Below are 22,617 nucleotides of genomic sequence, written 5' to 3'. Positions count from 1 at the left end.
CATTCTCTCAACCAGCTTCATGAGGTAGTCCCCTGAAATGCATTTCAATTAACAGGTGTAACTTGTTAAAAGTTCCTTTGTGGAATATCTTTCCTTCTTGATTGGCGTTTGTGCCAATCATTTGTATTGTGACAAGGTAAGGGTGGTATACAGAAGACAGCCCTATTTGGTAAAAGACCAAGTCCGTATTATGGCAAGAACAGTTCAAATAAGCTAAGAGAAACGACAGTCCATCCTTACTTTAAGACATGAAGGTCAGTCAATACGGAAAATGTCAATAACTTTGAAAGTTTCTTCAAGTTCAGTTGCAAAAACCATCAAGCGCTATGATGAAACTGGCTCTTATGAAGAATGCCACAGGAAAGGAAGACCTAGAGTTACCTCTGCTGAAGGGGATATGTTTATTGGAGTTACCAGCCTCAGAATTTGCAGCCCAAATGAATTCTTCACAGAGTTCAAATAACAGACACATCTCAACATCAACTGTTCAGAGGAGACTGTGTGAATCAGGCCTTCATGGTCAAATTGCTGCAAAGAAACCACTACTAAAGGACACCAATAAGAAGAAGAGACTTTCTTTGACCAAGAAACACGAGCAATGGACATTAGACCGGTGAAAATCTGTCCTTTGGTCTGATGAGTCCAACTTTGCAATTTTTGGTTCCAATCACCTTGCCTTTGTGAGATGCAGAGAAGGTGAATGGATGATCTCCGCATGTGTGGTTCCCACCGTGAAGCATGGATGAGAAGTTGTGATGGTGCTTTGCTGGTGGCACTGTCTGTGAGACTATCATTTGTTTTTCAACAGGACAATAACCCAACACAGGCTGTGGAAGGGCTATATGATCAAGAAGGAGAGTGATGGGGTGGTGCACCAGATGATCTGACCTCCACAATGACCCGATCTCAACCCAACTGAGATGGTTTGGGATGAGTTGGACCGCAGAGTGAAGGAAAAGTCATCAACAAGTGCTCAGCATATGTGGGAACTCCTTCAAGACTGTTGGAAAAGCATTCCAGGTGAAGCTGGTTGAGAGAATGCCAAGAGTGTGCAAAGCTGTCATCAAGGCAAAGGGTGGCTATTTGAAGAATCTCAAATATAAAATATATTTAGATTTGTTTAACACTTGTTTGGTTACTATATGATTCCATATGTGTTATTTCATAGTTTGGTGTCTTCACCATTATTCTATAATGTAGAAAATAGTAAAAAATAATGAAAATCCCTTGAATGAGTAGGTGTACTAAAACTTTAGACCGGTAGTGTATGTACTTAAATAGCGAATGGAGAATGCTTTTCCCTGTGGTTTATTTTCATACCAGCCAGGTACGCTATACTCCCATTGTAAATATAAACAATATGCTTAATATTAAGAAAGGTGAGAAATAAATATTTTAGACCTAGCCTATAGAAAGCTCATGGGATCCTCCTCTTTTCATTAGCGGCCATTACACTGTTTTCACCCGCAATTGCATAGCCTATAGAAATGTTACACATCATGAGCTCCTAGGCTGTCATGAAGTGTTTGATTCGATTTTCGATTACATTTGCATTGATGTCAAAGTGATTGGAAGGAAAATAGACTGCTGAGTACCAGGCAGTTAGCAAATTTGGTAGGCTAATAATGACCAGCAGCAGCATCAGAGCTTGGAGAAGCCTAATGTGGAATGTGGAATTTGACTGCCTTCATGACTCGTGACCGGCGGTGTGGCGGCCCTAGTTACTACATGATTCCATATGTATTATTTCATAGTTTTAATGTTTTCACTATTATTCTACAATGTAGAAAATAGTACAACTAAAGAAAAACCCTTGAATGAGTAGGTGTGTCCAAACGTTTGACAGGTACTGTTTTTTGTATATCTAAAGCGGTCCTAAAATCCAAAATCAAATAGCTAAATGAGCCATGTTATGACCTTCTTAAAACAATTCCATATGTCAGCTTAGAAGACACAGACACTGCTGCACAATGAACACTCTCACCTATGGATACCATACACTGTTACCATTCTACATCATATTATGGTTGCTAATTGTCATCCGTTTATTATAATTAAGGTGCAACTTTGGTCTGTAGAAACCTGTGTACGGTATTGGTTAGAAAAGGCAGAACTGTTACCGTGAATTAAAACGCATGGCTATTACCGAAAATGTACTGCGGTGACTATGAATAATGCTCGGTACTGTGATTTCCCCCAGTTGTTTGGAAACTTGCAATAGAGGTCGAAAAATGGATAACCGTTCTTAGAACTAACACAATTTAATTTGATTTTAAAGTGATTGTTAATGACACTTTTAGCATGTTGATATTCCATATTTCCTAAAGCAGTTTGCCTCTACACAGCTGGACCTTAGCCATCTCTGAGCACGTTGGGAGACGACGTGGAAACAGGACACTAGGGCCAATGGTGAGCGCTGTTACCTTCAAGTAGGTTTCGGGTTTAGCTAGGGTGTGGGGGATGGTGGATGGGGATGGTGGATGGGGGATGGCGGATGGGGATGGGGGATGAGGGATGGGGGATGGTGGATGGTGGATGGGGATGGTGGATGGGGGATGGCGGATGGGGATGGTGGATGGGGGATGAGGATGGGGGATGAGGGATGGGGGATGGTTGATGGGGGATGGCGGATGGGGATGGCGGATGGTGGATGGCGGATGGGGGATGGCGGATGGGGGATGGCGGATGGGGGATGGCGGATGGGGGATGGCGGATGGGGATGGTGGATGGGGGATGGCGGATGGGGATGGCGGATGGGGGATGGCGGATGGGGGATGGCGGATGGGGGATGGTGGATGGGGGATGGTGGATGGGGATGGTGGATGAGGGATGGGCATAAGCATCTGCCTCTGGTGGTAAATGTGGCATGTTTGAATCCAGTGATAGAAAGTCATTTTTTAATGTTTTGTTTTAAGCCTATCCCAAACCTTAAAACATTTGGAGTTAATGCCTAAACTTAACCTTAAGCGTTTTGAAATCTGACGTTTGGAACAACATTGAAATTTGACGTTTCAGAAACATGGATTAACAAGCTTGTTGGAAGGAGTGCTTTGGTCAAGGGACCGAATACACAAAGGTCCAGTAATCACCGCTAATCAGACAATTTACCTCTATTGTTCTGTTGTGAACTATGGTCTGGCCCCTGACGGAGACCAGCATTTTATCTGTAACATACAGAACCAAGTGTACTGAGCCAGTAATCTGCCATGCAAAACAACTGGACCTCAATAGAGAGCTACTAGGAGAGCCAGTGTCATTCTAGGGTTAATTTATCACAGAAGACTAATACACACTGAAATGAATGTTATATTTGCTGGGATGTTACATTTCATTTTTTTTTGTCTGAGGATGTACTAGTCCATCAAGGAAAGTAAGTCTCAGAATTTGCGTTATTGGTAATCTTGAAGCTGAGGCCCATTTCTGATTTGACAAAATGCATTTATCAACCGTTGACATAAGGAGATGTAACCTTGGGAAAAAAACAATGTTTCCCACAAGTGTGCCATTTTCTGTTGAGCATGGTCAGATGAATAGGCTGCTTTATGTTTGTATATTTCACTTTAATAGCCACGCATCTCTGCTGGTGTCTTAGGCACTTTCCTTTATGTGTTACAGTATGGGCCTGTCTTACAAAAGTAGGTTATATTTTATTTTGCATCAAACACCCTTGTAAAAAAAACACTTTCTTGCATGAGCCATGTTTTACGTACTCTTACAGAATGACGTGATTTTGGAAATGGAAGATTAGGTCGGCGTATTTCCAGTCATAAACCAGAATTAACAGGCGCTGGTCCTGAATTTGAGCAATATAATAAAAAAATGTCTGGGTGGACACCGAGAAGTTATCATCAAGCTAGTTTTATGTGGACTCCCAAGATTATATCGTCACGTCTTAGTCGTGGCAGGTTATATTACAACATTTTTTTTTTTAAACAAGGTCAATCAATGCCACTATGTTAGAGAGCTGTGCTATGGTATTCACAATTCTTATCACTACACAGTTGCAGTAAGCTAAAACTAATTTAGGTTATCCCTCAATAATGGTTCTGATGTGGTTCTTTCAGATGTCTATTTTGTGTTTTCTGTGGTGTATCTGTACTGATACCCAGGCTAGAGGAAATTGGTTGTGAAACACTGTAATATTTATAGCAGTCAAGGTCACGAATAAGAATAGCCAGCCTTCAAGAGTGGTTGTCCAAAACGGATAAACATCCTCACATCAGAATATATTACACGGTTCCTCTCGATGCAGCTGTCATGTGCCTGTCTGTGTCACTTCACTTTTTGTCTGTCTTCATTTGTGTGATTGATAAATTTCTCATATTTTCATTTTTTTTCCAGTGAATCGGGACAAAACAGGGGTTCCTAATCAAGTCTGCATCTCAGGGTGAGCGATTGTCAGCTGACAGTAATGAAAATAAATGTAGCAGCATGTCTAATTTGAATGGCCGACAGGTATTCATCAAAGCTTTACAGACACAAGACTGGATCCAACTGCCACCATAAATACTCATCTCCAAGTAAACATGATCCAAGTATCCAAAACTGTAAGCGATATGTTTTGCATTGTTATGGCTTGTACCTTTTTATACTTAGTTGAACAAAATGTGTATGAGACAGAAGATAAGAATTGACTTCTCTTCTACTTAACGTAACATATACTAAAGAATTACCATTAGAGTAAACTTTCACCAGCAATGCTTAAGAAGTTCAAAAGGTCAGCGTACTGTACATTAGTGCAACATGCTGACAAAGGTCACATAATCAGCAAAGTGTGAGAGTGGTTAGAAATGTTGGTAGCAACTCTGTTCCTCTCTAGTACAAAACGGATTTGTGTGTGGTTGTGTGACTGATGATTAGATATTACAAAAGCAATATTCAAAACCTGCAGTTTAAGCTCACCAACTTTGCAGCTCCTTGATGAGTATTCAACATTGGTGCCCATGATTAAGTTGATTATATTCCTGCACGTTCACACCTGCTCCCGTCCGCTTGAGATAAGCAGGGATTGTTGCACGGAGACTAGTTCAACTTTATTTGTAATTGGCGTGTGAAAATGAATGACAAAATCTGAGGAAAGACAAACCCGTAATGGCCCTGCTGTGCCCAGGATATGCATATAGGTGGGTGCCAATGCTCTGATCCTTACAATCTCACTTAGTCACACTGGTACTGTAATCAATGGGCTCCATAATACCATCTTACATTTCCTTTGGCTTTCCCCAAATCTCAAATCACAGGGAAATAATAATTTGAAATGAACTGTCTTCCGAGTTTTTATCCATGTCACCTGAAACCGAAGCACCCCTTTCGTTTTCTCTTCTAGAATTAACTGACTATTCCATCCATGAATTAGACAAGAACAATGACAGGTGGATAAAGGAGTGGTGGGTGGTACATTTCTACGAGGCGGTGGCCTTGGCCTGACATTACATTCCCTAAGCCCTCCATCAGCTCCCGGGGAATCTCTGTCTGACGTGTAGACCTGAGACCTGTGCCTTGGCTGCTCAGAGGTTGTCACACAGCCAAATGTCTTCAAGCCCCTCTCGTCTATCATTTGACATCCCGAGGCGTGATTAAGACAAAGTATTCCTAGATCCCCGGGCCATAAAGGCTACCATGTGTATGAGACAAGCAACTACCATCTAATTGCTTTAATTAATTAAATTCATGATTTCCTCTAAATTGAACCAATTCATTACAGGTAGCCGGTCTACGCCCATTAATGATTTAAACACATCTATGAAGGAGTTATGGAGGACAAGAGGTGCCTGGCCCACTCCTGTACTATAAATTGCCCTGAGCAGATATTTATAAAGAGCGGGATGTATAATTCACATGCTGTTCTAACAACTTCAAATGAAGAACATGGCGATGTAAATAAGCCAGAGAGTGTGACCCGGCCTATTGGTGTTCGGAGTGCTTCCTTTACTGCAGATTAAGTGCTCAGTTGCTCTACCTCTCTTATCTCCCGTTGGACACGAGCCACCTAGCCCTTGTAGTGGAATCCTCTAGTTCCTTAAGCCAGACCCCACCTTTACCCCCCCGTTGACTCTGGGCTGCTTAATCCTTATAAGATCTCAGTGCCTATGACATAAATGTTATGAGCAAAGCACTGCATTGGCCTGGAAAATACTCCTATCACTGCCAGTAAATGTCTAGCATAGGCTCCATTTTGACTTTACACCAAACAGTCTTTCCATGTATCCACTTGTTTGCATCTCTGCCTATCAGCCTGAGGAAGATACAACACGTAGATGCAATGTTCTGCTGTCTCTGGGTCTACATGATAAGAATATTGAGGTTGGTGTGTTTGTGCCTGTCATATCACTTAACCCTGAAGATTGGGAGACATTGTCTGCCACTTGGCATGTGGAGCCTCTTATTCCTCTCCCTGGCAGATTGTCACATGAATTTTAAATGGAGGCTTAATCCACATTTCCCATTCCGACAGGATTGGTTCACGGTGTCCCCAGGCACTGTGCGGTAAGCTTTTGTTTCCGTGGCGAAGCACCTCGCGAGGTGTTCCGTTACATGTCCTGTTGGATTTGAATAATCTGCCATCTCTGAACTCGCTAGATTCATTGCTCAACATTGGGGTTTCGGGTCTGTTTGTATAAGCAGATATTTCACCGCTTTCATCGTTCAAACTAACAATGATCTTTTTGGGGGGGGCTCATGAGGTTGTTCACTATTTTATGTATAAAACCGCATCTAAACAATGTACAATGTGGAACAATGGGAGCCACTTAAAGGAACTAACCAGTTGTAGTAATCACTTTGTAAAGGGTCAGATTAGATTTTGTAGTTTTAAAACCACAGTGTTTTGAAACTGCAACGGATAATGAAAACACTAGAAAGAAAACCTCTGTGTGTGTGGAAAAGGACCCTCTTCAGTTGTGGCTATGACAATCATGCACAGTTTGACAGACAAATGAATGCCACAGATTCAGTTCCATGTTTATAATAAAGCGTAGACTGTTTATTAACTTAGATGAAGCAAGATAGATGAGAGACAGAGAGAGATAAATGTAGGATATTGCAGATAGTGGTGGCTAAATGTGATAGAGGGAGAGACAGAGAGACAGAGACATAGAAATAGAGAGAGAGAGAGCGAGAAAGAGGTAAAGAGAGAGAGAGAGAATCAGAGGCAGATTACAGGCAGACATACAGACATCAATATCAAAATCACATACAGACTGACAGATAGATAGACAGAGACAAGGACAGAGGACTGGGGACAAACAAACAGAGAGAGAGAGAGGCTGAGAAAGAGGCTTACCCAGTGCTGACATCTCTGGTACCCCTGCCATGTAGGGTCCGTCCAGAAACTTGGGCTCATTGTCATTGATGTCCTGGACCTTGACAACAAACTCTGACCTGGGCTCCACAGGGATGTTAGTGAGCCGGTCCACGGCCTGGGCCTGCAGGGTGTAATAGGCCTGCTCCTCCCGGTCCAGACGCTTAGTGGCGTGGATGTCCCCCGTGTTCTCGTCGATGGTGAAGATGGAGGTGGAGCCCTCCCCGGAGAGCACGTACTTCACTTTGCCATCCCCTTTGTCTACATCCGAGTGGAGCTGTAATTGGAGACCAGAGATAATGTCAGTCAGTAGAAAGGAGATTGGTGACTTATAAAACCAAATCCAATGATATACCATTATGATCGATCCATTATGTACATCTGTGTAATTTCAAATAGGTTCAACGTTTTTCCTGGGCAGAAACATTGTGCTGAATAAACACACACCAACAAAAGAAATAAGTGAACAAAGTGCACATTGTTTGTAAAACAGGATACCAGAAGTCTCAAAGCACTGTGAGTATGGCTGTATGCAATATAAATGCATTCTAATAAGCAGTCTGGTGGGAATATGGAGAGTGTTGCATAGTGTTAGCACAATTCTGTAGGATAAGAAGCCCAGACCTTCCCAGGGATTACAGTGTAGTTACATTTGAAACAGGGTTATTTCCCAGGCACTTCACTTCCAGAAAACAACAACAACAGCAACTTCATTTGACCAGGACCCATAGGGCTCTGGTCAAAAGTAGTGGACAATGTAGGGAATAAGATGTCATTTGGGATGCAACAAAGGTTTTACAGATCCATGTTGTATCCCAGCGGGCGTCTGGCAGTATCATTTTTGTTTCCAAGTCAATAGGTGTATCAAATGATTGCCTGGATATCGCCGCAGGCTTAATGTATGTTTTATATATCCAATAGAGCCTCAGACGGACACCAAATGTATTTTATTAATGGATTCCATCAGGCTGTTGATGAATGGCATGTCTGGGGCATAATGATGGTATTGGTTGCATGGGCATGCCTCAGCATGCGCCTCTTGACACTCCAATAGGGAAGCCGTTTGTTTATTCACCATCCCCTGCTGTCAGGAGCAAACTTGAGGTAAATTGTCAACTGCAGTGGAGAGTCAACATTTAATCTTGAGCAAGCCATCGATGGCAGTGTGTTCCGGTAAATACCACGGACAGGAAGGACAAAGCTGACAGCCCACAAAGCATGTAACTGAAGGTCAGGGGTCAACTGACTGCGGTATGTAGTCACTCTCAAAACGGGGTTGTTAGCTTTACGCTTGGCTTTTTTTTGCAATGGGCTTCAAGTGTTCCACTTTGAATCTATTCAGAAGTGAGTATGTTACATAAAATATGTATCCCACAGTAGGTCCTATTAAACAGTGTATCCCTGTAGAATATCACTTCCTTCCTTTAATCTAACCTGTTTTTTAACTGTCTTTGCTCATTTTCAGGTGCTATTTCAAACTTCTACTGTTATTATGTAGAACTTTTAATCGAGCACCATAGTTGCTTCTCTTGCAAAAATGTACATATCATCCTATCTTTACCTCCCTTGGGATGAACAGAACCCAGTATGCTCCACAGCCCAGTACGGCAGTGTAACTTAAAAACACACCGCCGGCAGCGACACAGCAAGAGTACGATAGGGTGAGTGGAACAGAGCAGAAAAACTCCAGTGAAATCAATGCTGACACTTATCGCCACTTTGTATGCAGACAGTCCTCCTGGGGCAATCACGTTTGCTTTGTGTTTACTTGTTTACCTCGGAGCGTTAAAAAGACTGCAATTGGCCAAACTTTAAGAAAAAACTGTGTCCCCATGGTCATATCTCACCTGTTATTATACACATTACGATGTATGGCACATTTCCATCACAATCGCTAAGAGGCTGTTTGGTTTTGAATGGTTCTGGTGCTGCTTAATGGGGTTTTAATCTTTGCTGTATTGTTCAGTCACAGTGTGTTAGCACTGTTATTATTGCACTGGCCATGTCTCTTTTCTTCCTCCCTGTTTGACTGACGTACTTTGTAGAAAACGACAAAGACGACTGGAAGCCTTGGAAAAATAAAATAAGATTTTATTTTTTATAAATAAATAAATGAAATCCCAGATACATGTTTCAAGCTTTGTATTTCCCCCTCTCTCTCTGGAGGAGAGAGAGAGAGTTTTATTCTATTTAACGGACTGTGTACACACAGTTCTGAGTCAGGCGCAAATACATACCCAGAAGCAACACTGGCTCTGGTACACCGAAACAGCCTATTGGCTACTGCTGCTGCTAAGGAGCGCCTCAGTTTGAACGGTTGAGTTTAATGGGGTTTCCACGAGGGCAGTAACATGGTTCACAAATAGACCAAAATAAAACCTGTAAAGAAACAACATTGGTTGATCTGGCTGTGTTTTATGCTTGTGGGCTACTGTAAAACACTTTGTTATGTTGTGAGGAAGTAAAGAAGGAAGTATATGCTGTAAAAAAAAAAATGCTGCCTTAGTTGTAGGCTACCAAATCAAACTAGGTACTGAAATGTATCAAAAGTGTATAAGTATCAGGGGACAGTCCTTACAACATTGTTTTCTTACATTAGTAGGAATGTACAGTACAAGGAAGATGTTATTGAGTGCAGTACTATGGTCTATGCTTATTTTGAAAATGCATTTATTGCAACAATAATGCAACTGCTTCTGCCGGTGCAATGCCTAAAACAATATATGAAGCCCAACAGGGGTTTGATTGTGAAGTACAACATGTTATACTACCAAACATAATACTCAGGGTGAAGAAAAACTGTGAAGTGTAAAGGAAAGGGAGAGAGGTCCCTTTGCACCACAAAAGGAGCTAAAAATGCAGGCGAGAGAGTGTCAATGCACACTCCAGCTCTTGCTGTGCTGAGCTTTTCATTTATTCACTTCACCCCTGGTTCTGGTGAGTAGCCATGGTGATCCCTGCCTCTGCTCTGAGAAGGCCTCAGTGTGTTCACCACCCGCCCTACCTCCCCTCAAATCAGGGGGGGGGGCATTAGAGACCATGATCCTCTCTAGTTCCCTTTGCCTTTGTTCGGGAGTAGCTATGTAGTTACCATGCCTCTGCTTAGAAAAGCACACACTCGCGCCACACATACACCTGTAAAAAAAAAACATACATGTTGAATAACAGATCATTTCTACATGAACAATCTCATTACAATCATTTCACAGCCAACATCTGCTTGATTAGCAATGTACCTGTATATACAGTAAGTAGATACACAAAAAGGAAACAGCCAGTGAAGAACTGGTATATGAACGGTAATTACCAGAAACATGTCATGTAAAAGCTAGACGGTGCATTCATTTAGGTACCATTCTGGGCCCTTAGACTTGTATGTGTAATGAAGGAGCACTGGGAGCACCAATAAGCTCTGGGAAAAGGGGAGCTGATACTGGAATTAGTGTTTCATTATAATTTCCTATTTACTCTGTAAGTGCCAAATTCTTAGATGTAATTGGAATTCATTTATAGACACTCATTGCATTGTTTGTTCATTGGATGTGTCTCCGATTAGGTTGAACCATGTTTAAAAAACAACAACATGAAAAGCAACTATCAACCACCCAAAAACCCTAGAAAAAGAAAGCAATCTACCAGGGGTAACAGGTTGCTACAGCATCTTCGAACAACAGCAAGCTTGTGTAAATTGTAACTAAACAGTATGGAGCATACCACGGTGTTTGTGCGACTGTATGTATCAATGACTGTATATACTGTATGAATGGACAAAGCCTTGGATCAAGCCATCTGTCATGTGATACCATTCATTCCTATGTGAAGACTCAACAGTACATTGAAGCCAAATGAAGTCGGGTAAGTTGGCGTCTCATGGAGACATAACATGCGCAGTTTGAGCTACTCCAGGAAGTGACGCTGCAAGCTCTCAGTGCTTCCCCCTTTCATTGAGTCATTCAAGTTGAATGCAGACCAGGGTACTGTAGGCTGCTGTCACGCCTTGGTCTTAGTATTTTGTGTTTTAGTTAATTAGTTGGTCAGGCCAGGGTGTGACATGGGTTTATGTTTGTTGTATTTCTTAGTGGGGTTTTTTAGTTATTGGGATTGTGGCTGATTAGGGGTGTGTGTTGCATAGGTTTGGCTGCCTGAGGCTGTTCTCAATCAGAGTCAGGTGATTCTCGTTGTCTCTGATTGGGAACCGTATTTAGGTAGCCTGGGTTTCACTTTGTATTTCGTGGGTGATTGTTCCTGTCTCTGTGTTAGTGTTCACCAGACAGGCTGTATAGGTTTTTCATGTTCCGTTTGTTGTTTTTGTTATTTCATGTATCGTCATTTGTTCTATTAAAAACATGAGTAACCAACACGCTGCATTTCGGTCCGACTCTCTTTCGACAAACGAAGAACGCCGTGACAGAATCACCCACCACACGGACCGAGGAGCGTGTTAACAGGCAGGAGCTACACGAGAGGCAACAGAAGCAGCTTCAGTGGGAGAGGCTACACCATTTGGAGAATTGGACATGGGAGGAGGAACTGGACGGAAAAGGACCCTGGGCTCGGCCTGGTGAATATCGCCGCCCCAAGGAGGAACTAGAAGCGGCTAAAGCGGAGAGGCGCTGGTATGAGGAGGCAGCACGGCGACGTGGATGGAAGCCCGGGAATCAGCCCCAAAAATTTATTGGGGGGGGCTATCAGGGAGTATGGCTACGCCAGGTAGGAGACCTGCGCAAACTCCCTGTGCTTACCGGGGGGCTAGAGAGACCGGGCAGGCACCGTGTTATGCAGTGGTGCGCACGGTGTCCCCAGTGCGGGTGCATAGCCCGGTGCGGTATAATTCAGCTCTGCGTATCGGCCGGGCTAGATTGAGCGTCGAGCCAAATGCCATGAAGCCGGCTCTACGCATCTGGTCCCCAGTGCGTCTCCTTGGGCCGGCTTACATGGCACCAGCCTTGCGCTCGGTGTCTCCGGTTCGCCTACATAGCCCAGTGCGGGCTATTCCACCTCGCAGCACTGGCAGGGCAACCGAGAGTATTCAACCAGGTAAGGTTGGGCCGGCTCGGTGCTCAAGAGCTCCAGTGCGCCTGCACGGTCCGGTCTATCCAGTACCACCTCCACACCCCAGCCCTCCGGTAGCAGCTCCCCGCACTAGGCTTCCTGTGCGTGTCCTCGGCCCAATACCACCAGTGCCAGCACCACGCATCAGGCCAACAGTATGCCTCGCCTCTCCTGTCCTGTCGGAGCCTTTCTCCTCTCCAGCGCTGCCGGAGCCTCCTGCCTGTTCGGAGCAGCCTGAGCTGCTAGTCTGCATGGAGCAGCTAGAGCTGCCAGTCTGCAAGGAACTGCCAGTCTGCATGGAGCAGCCAGAGCTGCCAGTCTGCATGGAGCAGCTAGAGCTGCCAGTCTGCAAGGAGCTGCCAGTCTGCATGGAGCAGCTAGAGCTGCCACTCTGCAAGGAGCTGCTAGTCTGCAAGGAGCTGCCAGTCTGCAAGGAGCTGCCAGTCTGCAAGGAGCTGCCAGTCTGCAAGGAGCTGCCAGTCTGCATGGAGGTGCCAGTCTGCATGGAACAGTCAGAGCTGTCAGTCTGCAAGAAGCCGCCAGAGCTGTCAATCTGCATGGAGCAGCCAGAGCCGCCAGTCAGCATGGAGCAGCCAGAGCCGTCAGTCAGCATGAAGCAGCCAGTGCCGTCAGTCTGCCAGGATCTGCCAGACAGCCAGACTCTTCCAGATCTGCCAGTCAGCCAGACTCTTCCAGATCTGCCAGTCAGCCAGACTCTTCCAGATCTGCCAGACAGCCAGACTCTTCCAGATCTGCCAGTCAGCCAGACTCTTCCAGATCTGCCAGTCAGCCAGACTCTTCCAGATCTGCCAGTCAGCCAGACTCTTCCAGATCTGCCAGTCAACCAGACTCTTCCAGATCCGCCAGTCAGCCAGGATCTGCCGGATTCAACTGCCTGGCTGGGCTTCTTCTCAGTACTGGGCTTCTTCTCAGTACTGGGCTTCCTCTCAGTACTGGGCTTCTTCTCAGTACTGGGCTTCCTCTCAGTACTGGGCTTCCTCTCAGTATTGGGCTTCCTCTCAGTCCCGAGCTGCCCCTCAGTCCCGAGCTGCCCCTCAGTCCCGAGCTGCCCCTCAGTCCCGAGCTGCCCCTCAGCCACGAGCTGCTCCTCAGTTCAGTGGGGTTCTGGGTGAGGACTATTCGGCCATGGTCGGCGGTGAGGGTGGATCATCCCAGGACGCGAAGGGGAGGAACTATGACATTTATGGAGTGGGGTCCACGTCCCGAGCCGGAACCGCCACCATGGACAGACGCCCACCCGGACCCTCCCTATGGTTTTGAGGTGCGTTCGGGAGTCCGCACCTTAGGGGGGGGGGTTCTGTCACGCCTTGGTCTTAGTATTTTGTGTTTTAGTTAATTAGTTGGTCAGGCCAGGGTGTGACATGGGTTTATGTTTGTTGTATTTCTTAGTGGGGTTTTTTAGTTATTGGGATTGTGGCTGATTAGGGGTGTGTGTTGCATAGGTTTGGCTGCCTGAGGCGGTTCTCAATCAGAGTCAGGTGATTCTCGTTGTCTCTGATTGGGAACCGTATTTAGGTAGCCTGGGTTTCACTTTGTATTTCGTGGGTGATTGTTCCTGTCTCTGTGTTAGTGTTCACCAGACAGGCTGTATAGGTTTTTCACGTTCCGTTTGTTGTTTTTGTTATTTCATGTATCGTCATTTGTTCTATTAAAAACATGAGTAACCAGCACGCTGCATTTCGGTCCGACTCTCTTTCGACAAACGAAGAACGCCGTGACAGCTGCCATTGGCAACTCAATTATTCTTAGAACTTGTTCTGTGTGCGATTTTCAAATAATTGGTTCAATGGCATATATCTGATGTATTAAAAGCAATAATTAATTGGTACCATGATTGTCTTCAGAAATGTTCTGTTTACACGAAGATTGACCATGAAGATTGCCATTTTTCCATTCACTATAATGGGGATCCTGTTTTCTGCTAACAATGCCTGCAGTACGACGGTCGGCCTTGAACTTCCGTGGCATCAATCAAATCAAATTATATCTGTCACATCCTTCGTAAACATCAGGTGTAGACTAACAGTGAAATGCCTACTTATAGGTCATTTTCCAACAATGCAGGGTTAAAGAAAAACAAATGTAATAAAATATTTAAAAAGTGACAAGAGGAATAAATATACAGTAACGAATTACAATAACAAGGAAAACATACCATGCTACAGTGCCTTCAGAAAGTATTCACACTCCTTGACTTTTTCCACATTTTGTTGTGTTACAGTCTGAATTTAAAATTAATTAAATTGAGATGTTTTTGTCACTGGGCTATATACTATACCCCATAATGTCAAAATGAAATTCCGTTTTTTTTAAATTATATGCTGAAATGTCTTGAGCCAATATGTATTCATCCCCTTCGCTATGGCAAGCCGAAATAAGTTCAGGAGTTAAAATTTGCATAACAACTCACATAATTAGTGGACTCACTATCTGTGCAATAATAATGGTTAACATGATTGATTTGTGAATGACTACCTCATCGCTGTACCCGAGACGTACAATTATATGTAAAGTCCCTCACTCGGGAAGTGAATTTCAGACACAGATTCAACATCGAAGACCAGGGAGGTTTTCCAATGCCTCGCAAAGAAGGGCACCTATTGGTAGGTGGGTAAAAATGTAAAAGCAGACATTGAATATCCCTTCAAGCATGGTGTTGTTATTAATTACACTTTGGATGGTGTACCAATACACACAGTAACAATAAAGTGACAGGGGTCCTTCCTAACTCAGTTGCCGGAGAGGAAGGAAATTCAGCCAGGAAATTCACCATGAGGCCAACGGTGAAATTAAAACAGTTACAGAGTTTAATGGCTGTGATACGAGAAAACTGAAGATGGATCAACCACATTGTAGGTACTTCACAATACTAACCTAATTGAAAGATTAAAACGAAGGAAGCCTGTACAGAATTAACACATTCAAAAACATGCATCATGTTTTCAACATGGCACTAAAGTAATTCTGCAAAAAATGTGGAAAGCAATTCACTTTTTGTCCTGAATAGAAAGTGTTATGTTTGGGACAAATACAAAAGAACACATTATTGAGTACCACTTTCCATATTTTCAAGCATAGTGGTGGTATGCTTGTAATCGTTAAGGACTGGAGCTAAGCACAGGCAAAGCTCATAGGAAAACCTGCTCCAGTCTGCATTCCACCAGAAACTGGGAGATTAATTTACCTTTCAGCAAGACAATAACATAAAACACAAGGCCAAATATACACTGGAGTTGTTTACCAAGAAGATAGTGAATGTTCCTGAGTGGTTGGTTACAGTTTGACTTAAATCTATTTGAAAATCTATGGCAAGACCTGAAAATGTTTGTCCTAGTAATTGAAGAATGCTTGAAGAATGAATTAATACAGTTTGAAAAGAATAATGGGCAAATGTTGCACAATCCAGGTGTGGAAAGCTCTTAGAGAATTACCCAGAAAGACTGACAGCTGTGGTCGCTGCCAAAGGTACTTCTACAAACTATTGACTCAGGGATGTGAATAATTATGTACAGTTAAAGCCGGAAGTTTACATACACCTTAGCCAAATACATTTAAACTCAGGTTTTCACAATTCCTGACATTTAATCCAAGTAAAAATTCCCTGCCTTAGGTCACTGTATTTTAAGAATGTGAAATGTCAGAATAGAAGTACAGAGATTGATTTAGTTAATCTTTTATATATTTCATCACATTCCCAGAGGGACAGAAGTTACATACACTCAATTAGTATTTGGTAGCATTGCCTATAAATTGTTTAACTTGGGTCAAACGTTTCAGGAAGTCTTCCACAAGCTTCCCACAATAAGTTGGGTGAATTTTGACCCATTCCTCCTGACAGAGCTGGTGTAACTGAGTCAGGTTTGCAGGGCACCTTGCTCGCACAAGCTTTTTCAGTTCTGCCCACAAATTTTCTATAGGATTGAGGTCAGGGCTTTGTGATGGCCACTCCAATATCTTGACTTTGTTGTCCTTAAGCCATTTTTCCACAACTTTGGAAGTATGCTTGGGGTCCATTGTCCATTTGGAAGACCTATTTGTGACCAAGCTTTAACTTCCTGACGGATGTCTTGAGATGCTGCTTCAATATATCCACATAATATCCACATGATGCCATCCATTTTGTGAAGTGCACCAATCCTTCCTGCAGCAAAGCACCCCCACACATGACGCTGCCACCCCCGCAACATGATGCTGCCACCCCCGTGCTTCATGGTTGTGATGGTGTTCTTCGGCTTGCAAGCCTCCCCTTTTTCCTCCAAACATAACAATGGTCATTATGGCCAAACAGTTATATTTTTGTTTCATCAGACCAGAGGATACTTCTCCAAAAAATACAATTTTTGTCCACACATGCAGTTGCAAACCATAGTCTGGCTTTTTAATGGCAGTTTTGGAGCAGTGGCTTCTTCCTTGCTGAGCAGCCTTTCAGGTTATGTCGATAAAGGACTTGTTTTACTCTGGATATAGATACTTGTGTACCTGTTTCCTCCAGCATCTTCACGAGGTCCTTTGCTGTTATTCTGGGATTGATTTGCACTTTTCGCACCCAAGCACGTTCAACTACAGATGCACAATCGAGAGCATCCTGGCGGGCTGTATCACCGCCTGGTACGGCAACTGCTCCGCCCACAACCGTAAGGCTCTCCAGAGAGTAGTGAGGCCTGCACAACACATCACCGGGGGCAAACTACCTGCCCTCCAGGACACCTACACCACCCGATGTTACAGGAAGGCCATAAAGATCATCAAGGACAACAACCACCCGAGCCACTGCCTGTTCACCCCGCTATCATCCAGAAGGCGAGGTCAGTACAGGTGCATCAAAGCTGGGACCGAGAGACTGAAATACAGCTTCTATCTCAAGGCCATCAGGCTGTTAAACAGCCACTACTAACATTGAGTGGCTGCTGCCAACACACTGACTCAACTCCAGCCACTTTAATAATGGGAATTGATGGGAAATTATGTCAAATATATCACTTGCCACTTTAAACAATGCTACCTAATATAATGTTTACATACCCTACATTATTCATCTCATATGTATACGTATATACTGTACTCTATATCATCTACTACATCTTTATGTAATACATGAATCACTAGCCACTTTAACTATGCCACTGTGTTTACATACTCATCTCATATGTATATACTGTACTCGATACCATCTACTGTATCTTGCCTATGCTGCTCTGTACCATCACTCATTCATATATCTTTATGTACATATTCTTTATCCCCTTACACTTGTATGTATAAGACAGTAGTTTTGGAATTGTTAGTTAGATTACTTGTTGGTTATTACTGCATTGTCGGAACTAGAAGCACAAGCATTTTGCTACACTCGCATTAACATCTGCTAGCCATGTGTATGTGACAAATAAAATTCGATTTGATTTGATTTGACCTCTAGGAGAGAGAAGGCGTCTCCTTCCTGAGCGGTATGACGGCAGCGCGATCCCATGGTGTTTATACTTGCATACTTGTCAGGATTTGGCCAGGGTTGTTCCGGGTTTTGGTCACTAGATGCCCCCATTGTGCTTTTTGACCTCATGTTTTTTCCCTTGTTCCCCATTATTATTTGCACCTGTGCCTCGTTTCCCCTAATTGTATTTAAACCCTTAGTTTCCCTCAGTTCTGGGCTCTGTGTTTGTATGTTAGCACCCAGCCCTAGTGTTCTGTGTAGTCTTGTCGATTCCGGTGGATGCTCTTGTGGAATTCTGTTTTTGTTTTTGAGTATCTCTTGAGGCTTTTTTATGCTATTCCTACCACCTTTTGGATTTGCCATTTTTTGTATTGAAGGACTTCTCCTTTTTACTTTATTAAATACACCGTCTTAAGTACTGCTGTGTCTGCCTCATCTTCTGGGTTCTGCTGACTATTCGTGGCTCAGTTGGTTAAGTGACTGTTTCTCACTCCGGAGACCCAGGTTCGTAACCGGGTCCTGACAGAAACACAGAGCCATAAATGAACCCAGAGGCAGCCAGTTCCCAGGACCTTTTGCCATGCTGTCCCACCACCAGGAGACTGTCCAACGCCACGAAGCCGCCCTGGTTCAGCAAGAGGCCTTAATGGCTAGACATTCTCATCTTCTGTCGGAGATGCTGACTTCCATTATGCAAATATCTGATCGTCTTACCCCGGCAACAGTTCCCGTCCCAGTACCTCAGATTCACGTACCCATGGCAGTTAACCCCCTGGCTGAACCTCGTCTTCCACCTCCCCAACGGTTCTCAGGTGATCAAAGTGCTTGTAAAGGGTTTCTCACCTAATGTTCTCTCTCCTTTGAGCTACAACCCTCGTCGTTTCCCACCGACCGGTCTAAGATCGCTTATATCATCACCCTGCTGTCGGAAAAAGCCCTGGCCTGGGCTACTGCTGTGTGGGATGCCCATAGTTCCTGCTGTGCCAGCTACTCTGCCTTTGCTGAGGAATTCAAACGAGTGTTTCAAGGCCCAAGCAGTGGTTCTGACTCAGCCAAACAGCTCCTGACTCTCCACCAAGGTTGGCGCAGCGTGACGGACTATGCCATCCAGTTCCGCACGGTGGCAGCAGCAAGTGGCTGGAACAACGAGGCGCTCACGGTGTGCTTTCTGAAAGGCCTTTCCGACACTATCCAAGATGAACTGGCCACTCGGGAACCACCGGACAATCTCGAGTCCCTGATCAAGTTGGCCTCACGCATTGACCAGCGTCTGAGAGAGAGAGAACTCAACCGTAGACCTCTAGCCCCTATCAGTCCCAGCTCCGAGTCCCCACCTTTATCCTCGCTGGCTCCATCGGAACCCATGCAGATTGGACGCATCTCCCAGGCTGAGAGAGACCGCCGGATGAGGGAGCGACGCTGTCTATATTCCGGCAAACCGGGCCATTTCCGTTCCACATGTCCCGGGCTCCAGGGAAACGCTCTGTCCCGTACAGACCGGGGGGAACTGTAACGGGAAACATAACCTCCTCCCATCCGTCCAACTCCCGTCTGCTCATTCCAGTCACCCTCTCCTGGGACAACCACAAGCTTCACCTTCAAGCCTTGGTAGACTCTGGAGCCGCAGGTAACTTCATGGATGGTGTCTGGGCGAAGGAGAATGGCGTTCCCTCTGAACCTCTAAGTGAACCCATGAGGGTCACTACATTGGATGGAAGCCCTTTGGGATCTGGACTTGTCACTCATGTCACTACCTCCTTGCGACTTTCAGTTTCACAACACCAGGAATTGATGAACTTTCATTTGATCTCCTGTTCCGAGTTCCCTCTCGTCCTTGGATACCCCTGGCTTCACAGCCATAACCCTCACATCGACTGGTCTGTGGGCACTATCAAGCAGTGGGGTCCTACGTGCCAAGCTACTTGTATTTTCCAGAATTCCCGAGTTCTACTCCCGAGTCTTTAGAATCCATCGACCTGACCCGAGTTCCCGAGTGTTACCATGACCTCAAACTGGTGTTTAGCAAACAGAGGGCCACCATGCTACCACCCCATAGACCTTACGATTGCCCCATCGACCTGTTTCCGGGCACTTGCCCCCCAGGGGTCGGATCTTTTCCCTATCTCCACCCGAACGAGCTGCTATGGATACCTACATCAAGGACGCTCTGGAAGCAGGCCTCATGCGTCCATCCACCTCCCCGGCGGGAGCAGGGTTTTCTTTGTGGCCAAGAAAGACGGTGGATTACGTCCTTGCATCGACTACCGGGGACTCAATGCCATAACCGTCCGTAACCGTTACCCGCTACCCCTTATGGCCACAGCCTTGAGCTGCTCCAGGAAGCAGTTGTTTTCACTAAGCTTGACCTGCGGAACGCATACCATCTTGTGCGGATCAGACCTGGTGACGAGTGGAAGACCGCTTTCAACACGCCTACTGGTCACTATGAATACTTGGTGATGCCCTTCGGCCTGACCAACGCCCCAGCGGTGTTCCAAGCGCTCATAAACGATGTGCTTAGGGATATGCTTAACATATTTGTGTTCGTTTACTTGGATGACATCCTCATCTTTTCGAGCTCCCTTCAAGAACACACTAAGCATGTCAGACAAGTACTCAAACGCCTCCTGGACAGCCATCTGTACGTTAAGCCGGAAAATGTGAATTCCATTCATCCCGAGTACAATTCCTGGGATTTGTAGTGGAACCCGGTTGAGTCCAAATGGACCCCAGGAAGGTAGGGGCGGTAGCGGATTGGCCCACCCCAAATCCGTTAAGGAAGTTCAGCGTTTCCTGGGCTTCACAAACTTCTACCGCAAGTTCATCAAGAACTTCAGCTTGGTGGCAGCCCCTCTCTCAGCTTTAACCAAGGGTGGCAATGCAAGGTTTTTGTGGGGAAGAGAAGCTGAGACGGCCTTCCAAGGACTCAAGCAGCGCGTTCTCTCTGCTCCCATCCTGATACTACCGACTACGGATGAACCATTTGTGGTGTAGGTAGACGCATCAGAGGTTGGTGTTGGAGCTGTCCTGTCTCAGAGGGGTGAAGACAAGAAGCTTCATCCGTGAGCTTTCTTCTCACACCGGCTTACCCCGACTGAGAGGAACTACGATGTGGGGGATCGTGAACTCCTAGCGGTTAAGATGGCATTGAAGGAATGGAGACACTGGCTCGAGGGGGCTTCTCACCCGACTCAAGTGCTTACGGACCACAAAAATCTGGAGTATATCCAGCAGGCGAAGCGGTTGAACTCTAGACAAGCTAGATGGTCTCTTTTCTTCAATCGATTCCAGTTTATCCTCACCTATCGGCCGGGGTCGAAGAATCTCAAACCGGATGCCCTGTCCCGAGTCTACGCTCCTGCCATTCGAGATGACACGGACATGCCTGTCCTTCCTGCTGCTAAGATTGTGGCTCCGATCTCGTGGCAAGTTGAGGATACCGTGAGACGTGCTCAAGCTAGCGAACCGGACCCGAAAGGAGGTCCTGCCAATCGGTTGTTTGTCCCCAAGGCAGTGAGGACTCAGGTCCTTCTGTGGGGCACTCCTCTCGCCTCACCTGTCATCCGGGCGTAGGTCGCACCTTGGAGTTCATCCAGCGTAAGTTCTGGTGGCCTACCATAAGAGAAGACGTTGCCACTTTCGTCAATGCCTGTCCCGTGTGCTGCCAGGGCAAATCTTCTCACCTACGCCCTCAAGGACTCCTTCACCCTTTACCTGTTCCCCACAGACCCTGGTCCCATATCTCATTGGACTTTATTACTGGACTTCTTCCATCCCATGGCAATACTACTATCCTAGTCATAATCGACAGGTTTTCAAAGGCGGCCAGGTTCGTCCCTCTGACTAAGTTACCTTCTGCCAAGGAAACGGCTGAGTTGGTAATTAATCATGTGTTCCGAGTCTTCGGCATTCCTCAAGATATGGTTTCTGACAGAGGTCCCCAGTTCGCCTCAAGGTTTTGGAAGGCCTTCTGCCAACTCATGGGGGCTTCTGCCAGTCTATCTTCAGGGTACCATCCGGAGTCCAACGGCCAAACAGAGAGGATGAATCAAGAGCTGGAAACCACCCTCCGATGTATGACTCGTGACAACCCGTCCACATGGTCATCCTTTATTGTTTGGGCCGAATACGCGCACAACACCTTGCGCTCCTCCTCCACTGGTATGTCCCTTACGAGTGTCAGTTTGGCTATGCTCCTCCATTGTTCCCGGACCAGGAGGCAGAAGTCAGAGTGCCTTCAGCCTTGAAGTTCGTCAGACGCTGTCGGCTTATGTGGAGGAAGACCCGTCTTAATCTTATCGTTCCTCACAGAGGTACCAACAACAAGCCAACAGACGTCGCCGTCCCGGGCCTACCCTGCGCCCCGGCCAGAGAGTCTGGCTCTCCACAAGAGACTTACCTCTACGGGTGGAGTCTCGCAAGCTGTCCCAAAAATACATCGGTCCCTTCAAGGTTGCCAGGAGAGTTAACCCAGTTTCTTATCGCCTACACTTACCCAGATCCCTTAAGATTAATCCCACATTTCACATTTCATTGTTAAAACCTGTTGTTTTTTCTCCCCTTGTCCCGGCAGACAGACCTCCCCCTCCGCCTCGTGTCATTGGAGGCCAGCCGGGCTTATACCGTCCATCGGATACTGGATTTCCGCCGGGTGCAGCGGTCCTGGCAGTATCTGGTGGACTGGGAAGGCTACGGTCCCGAGGAGCGCTCCTGGGTTCCTGCCAAAGACATCCTGGACCCTGACCTCATTCGTCAGTTCAGGGCCCTCCACCCTGAGAGAGCTGGTAGGAATGTCAGGAGCCGTTCCTAGGGGGGG

General features: G+C 45.5%; 1 protein-coding gene across 1 annotated transcript in view; it reads right to left on the bottom strand.

Moving 5' to 3' along the window:
* LOC135538703 (cadherin-7-like) overlaps positions 1 to 22,617 on the bottom strand; it is a 128,336-nt gene that overhangs the window by 61,292 nt on the left and 44,427 nt on the right. Inside the window, exon 3 of the mRNA XM_064964606.1 lies at positions 7,283 to 7,577. Coding sequence (XP_064820678.1) covers positions 7,283 to 7,577 — 295 coding nt within the window. The remainder of the gene's footprint in view (positions 1 to 7,282; positions 7,578 to 22,617) is intronic.

This window comes from Oncorhynchus masou, unplaced genomic scaffold (assembly GCF_036934945.1).
Source record: "Oncorhynchus masou masou isolate Uvic2021 unplaced genomic scaffold, UVic_Omas_1.1 unplaced_scaffold_2___fragment_2___debris, whole genome shotgun sequence".
In the NCBI taxonomy this organism is placed as follows: domain Eukaryota; kingdom Metazoa; phylum Chordata; class Actinopteri; order Salmoniformes; family Salmonidae; genus Oncorhynchus; species Oncorhynchus masou.
Note: the sequence above shows the minus strand (reverse complement) of the source record. Positions and strands in the feature narration are given on the sequence as shown.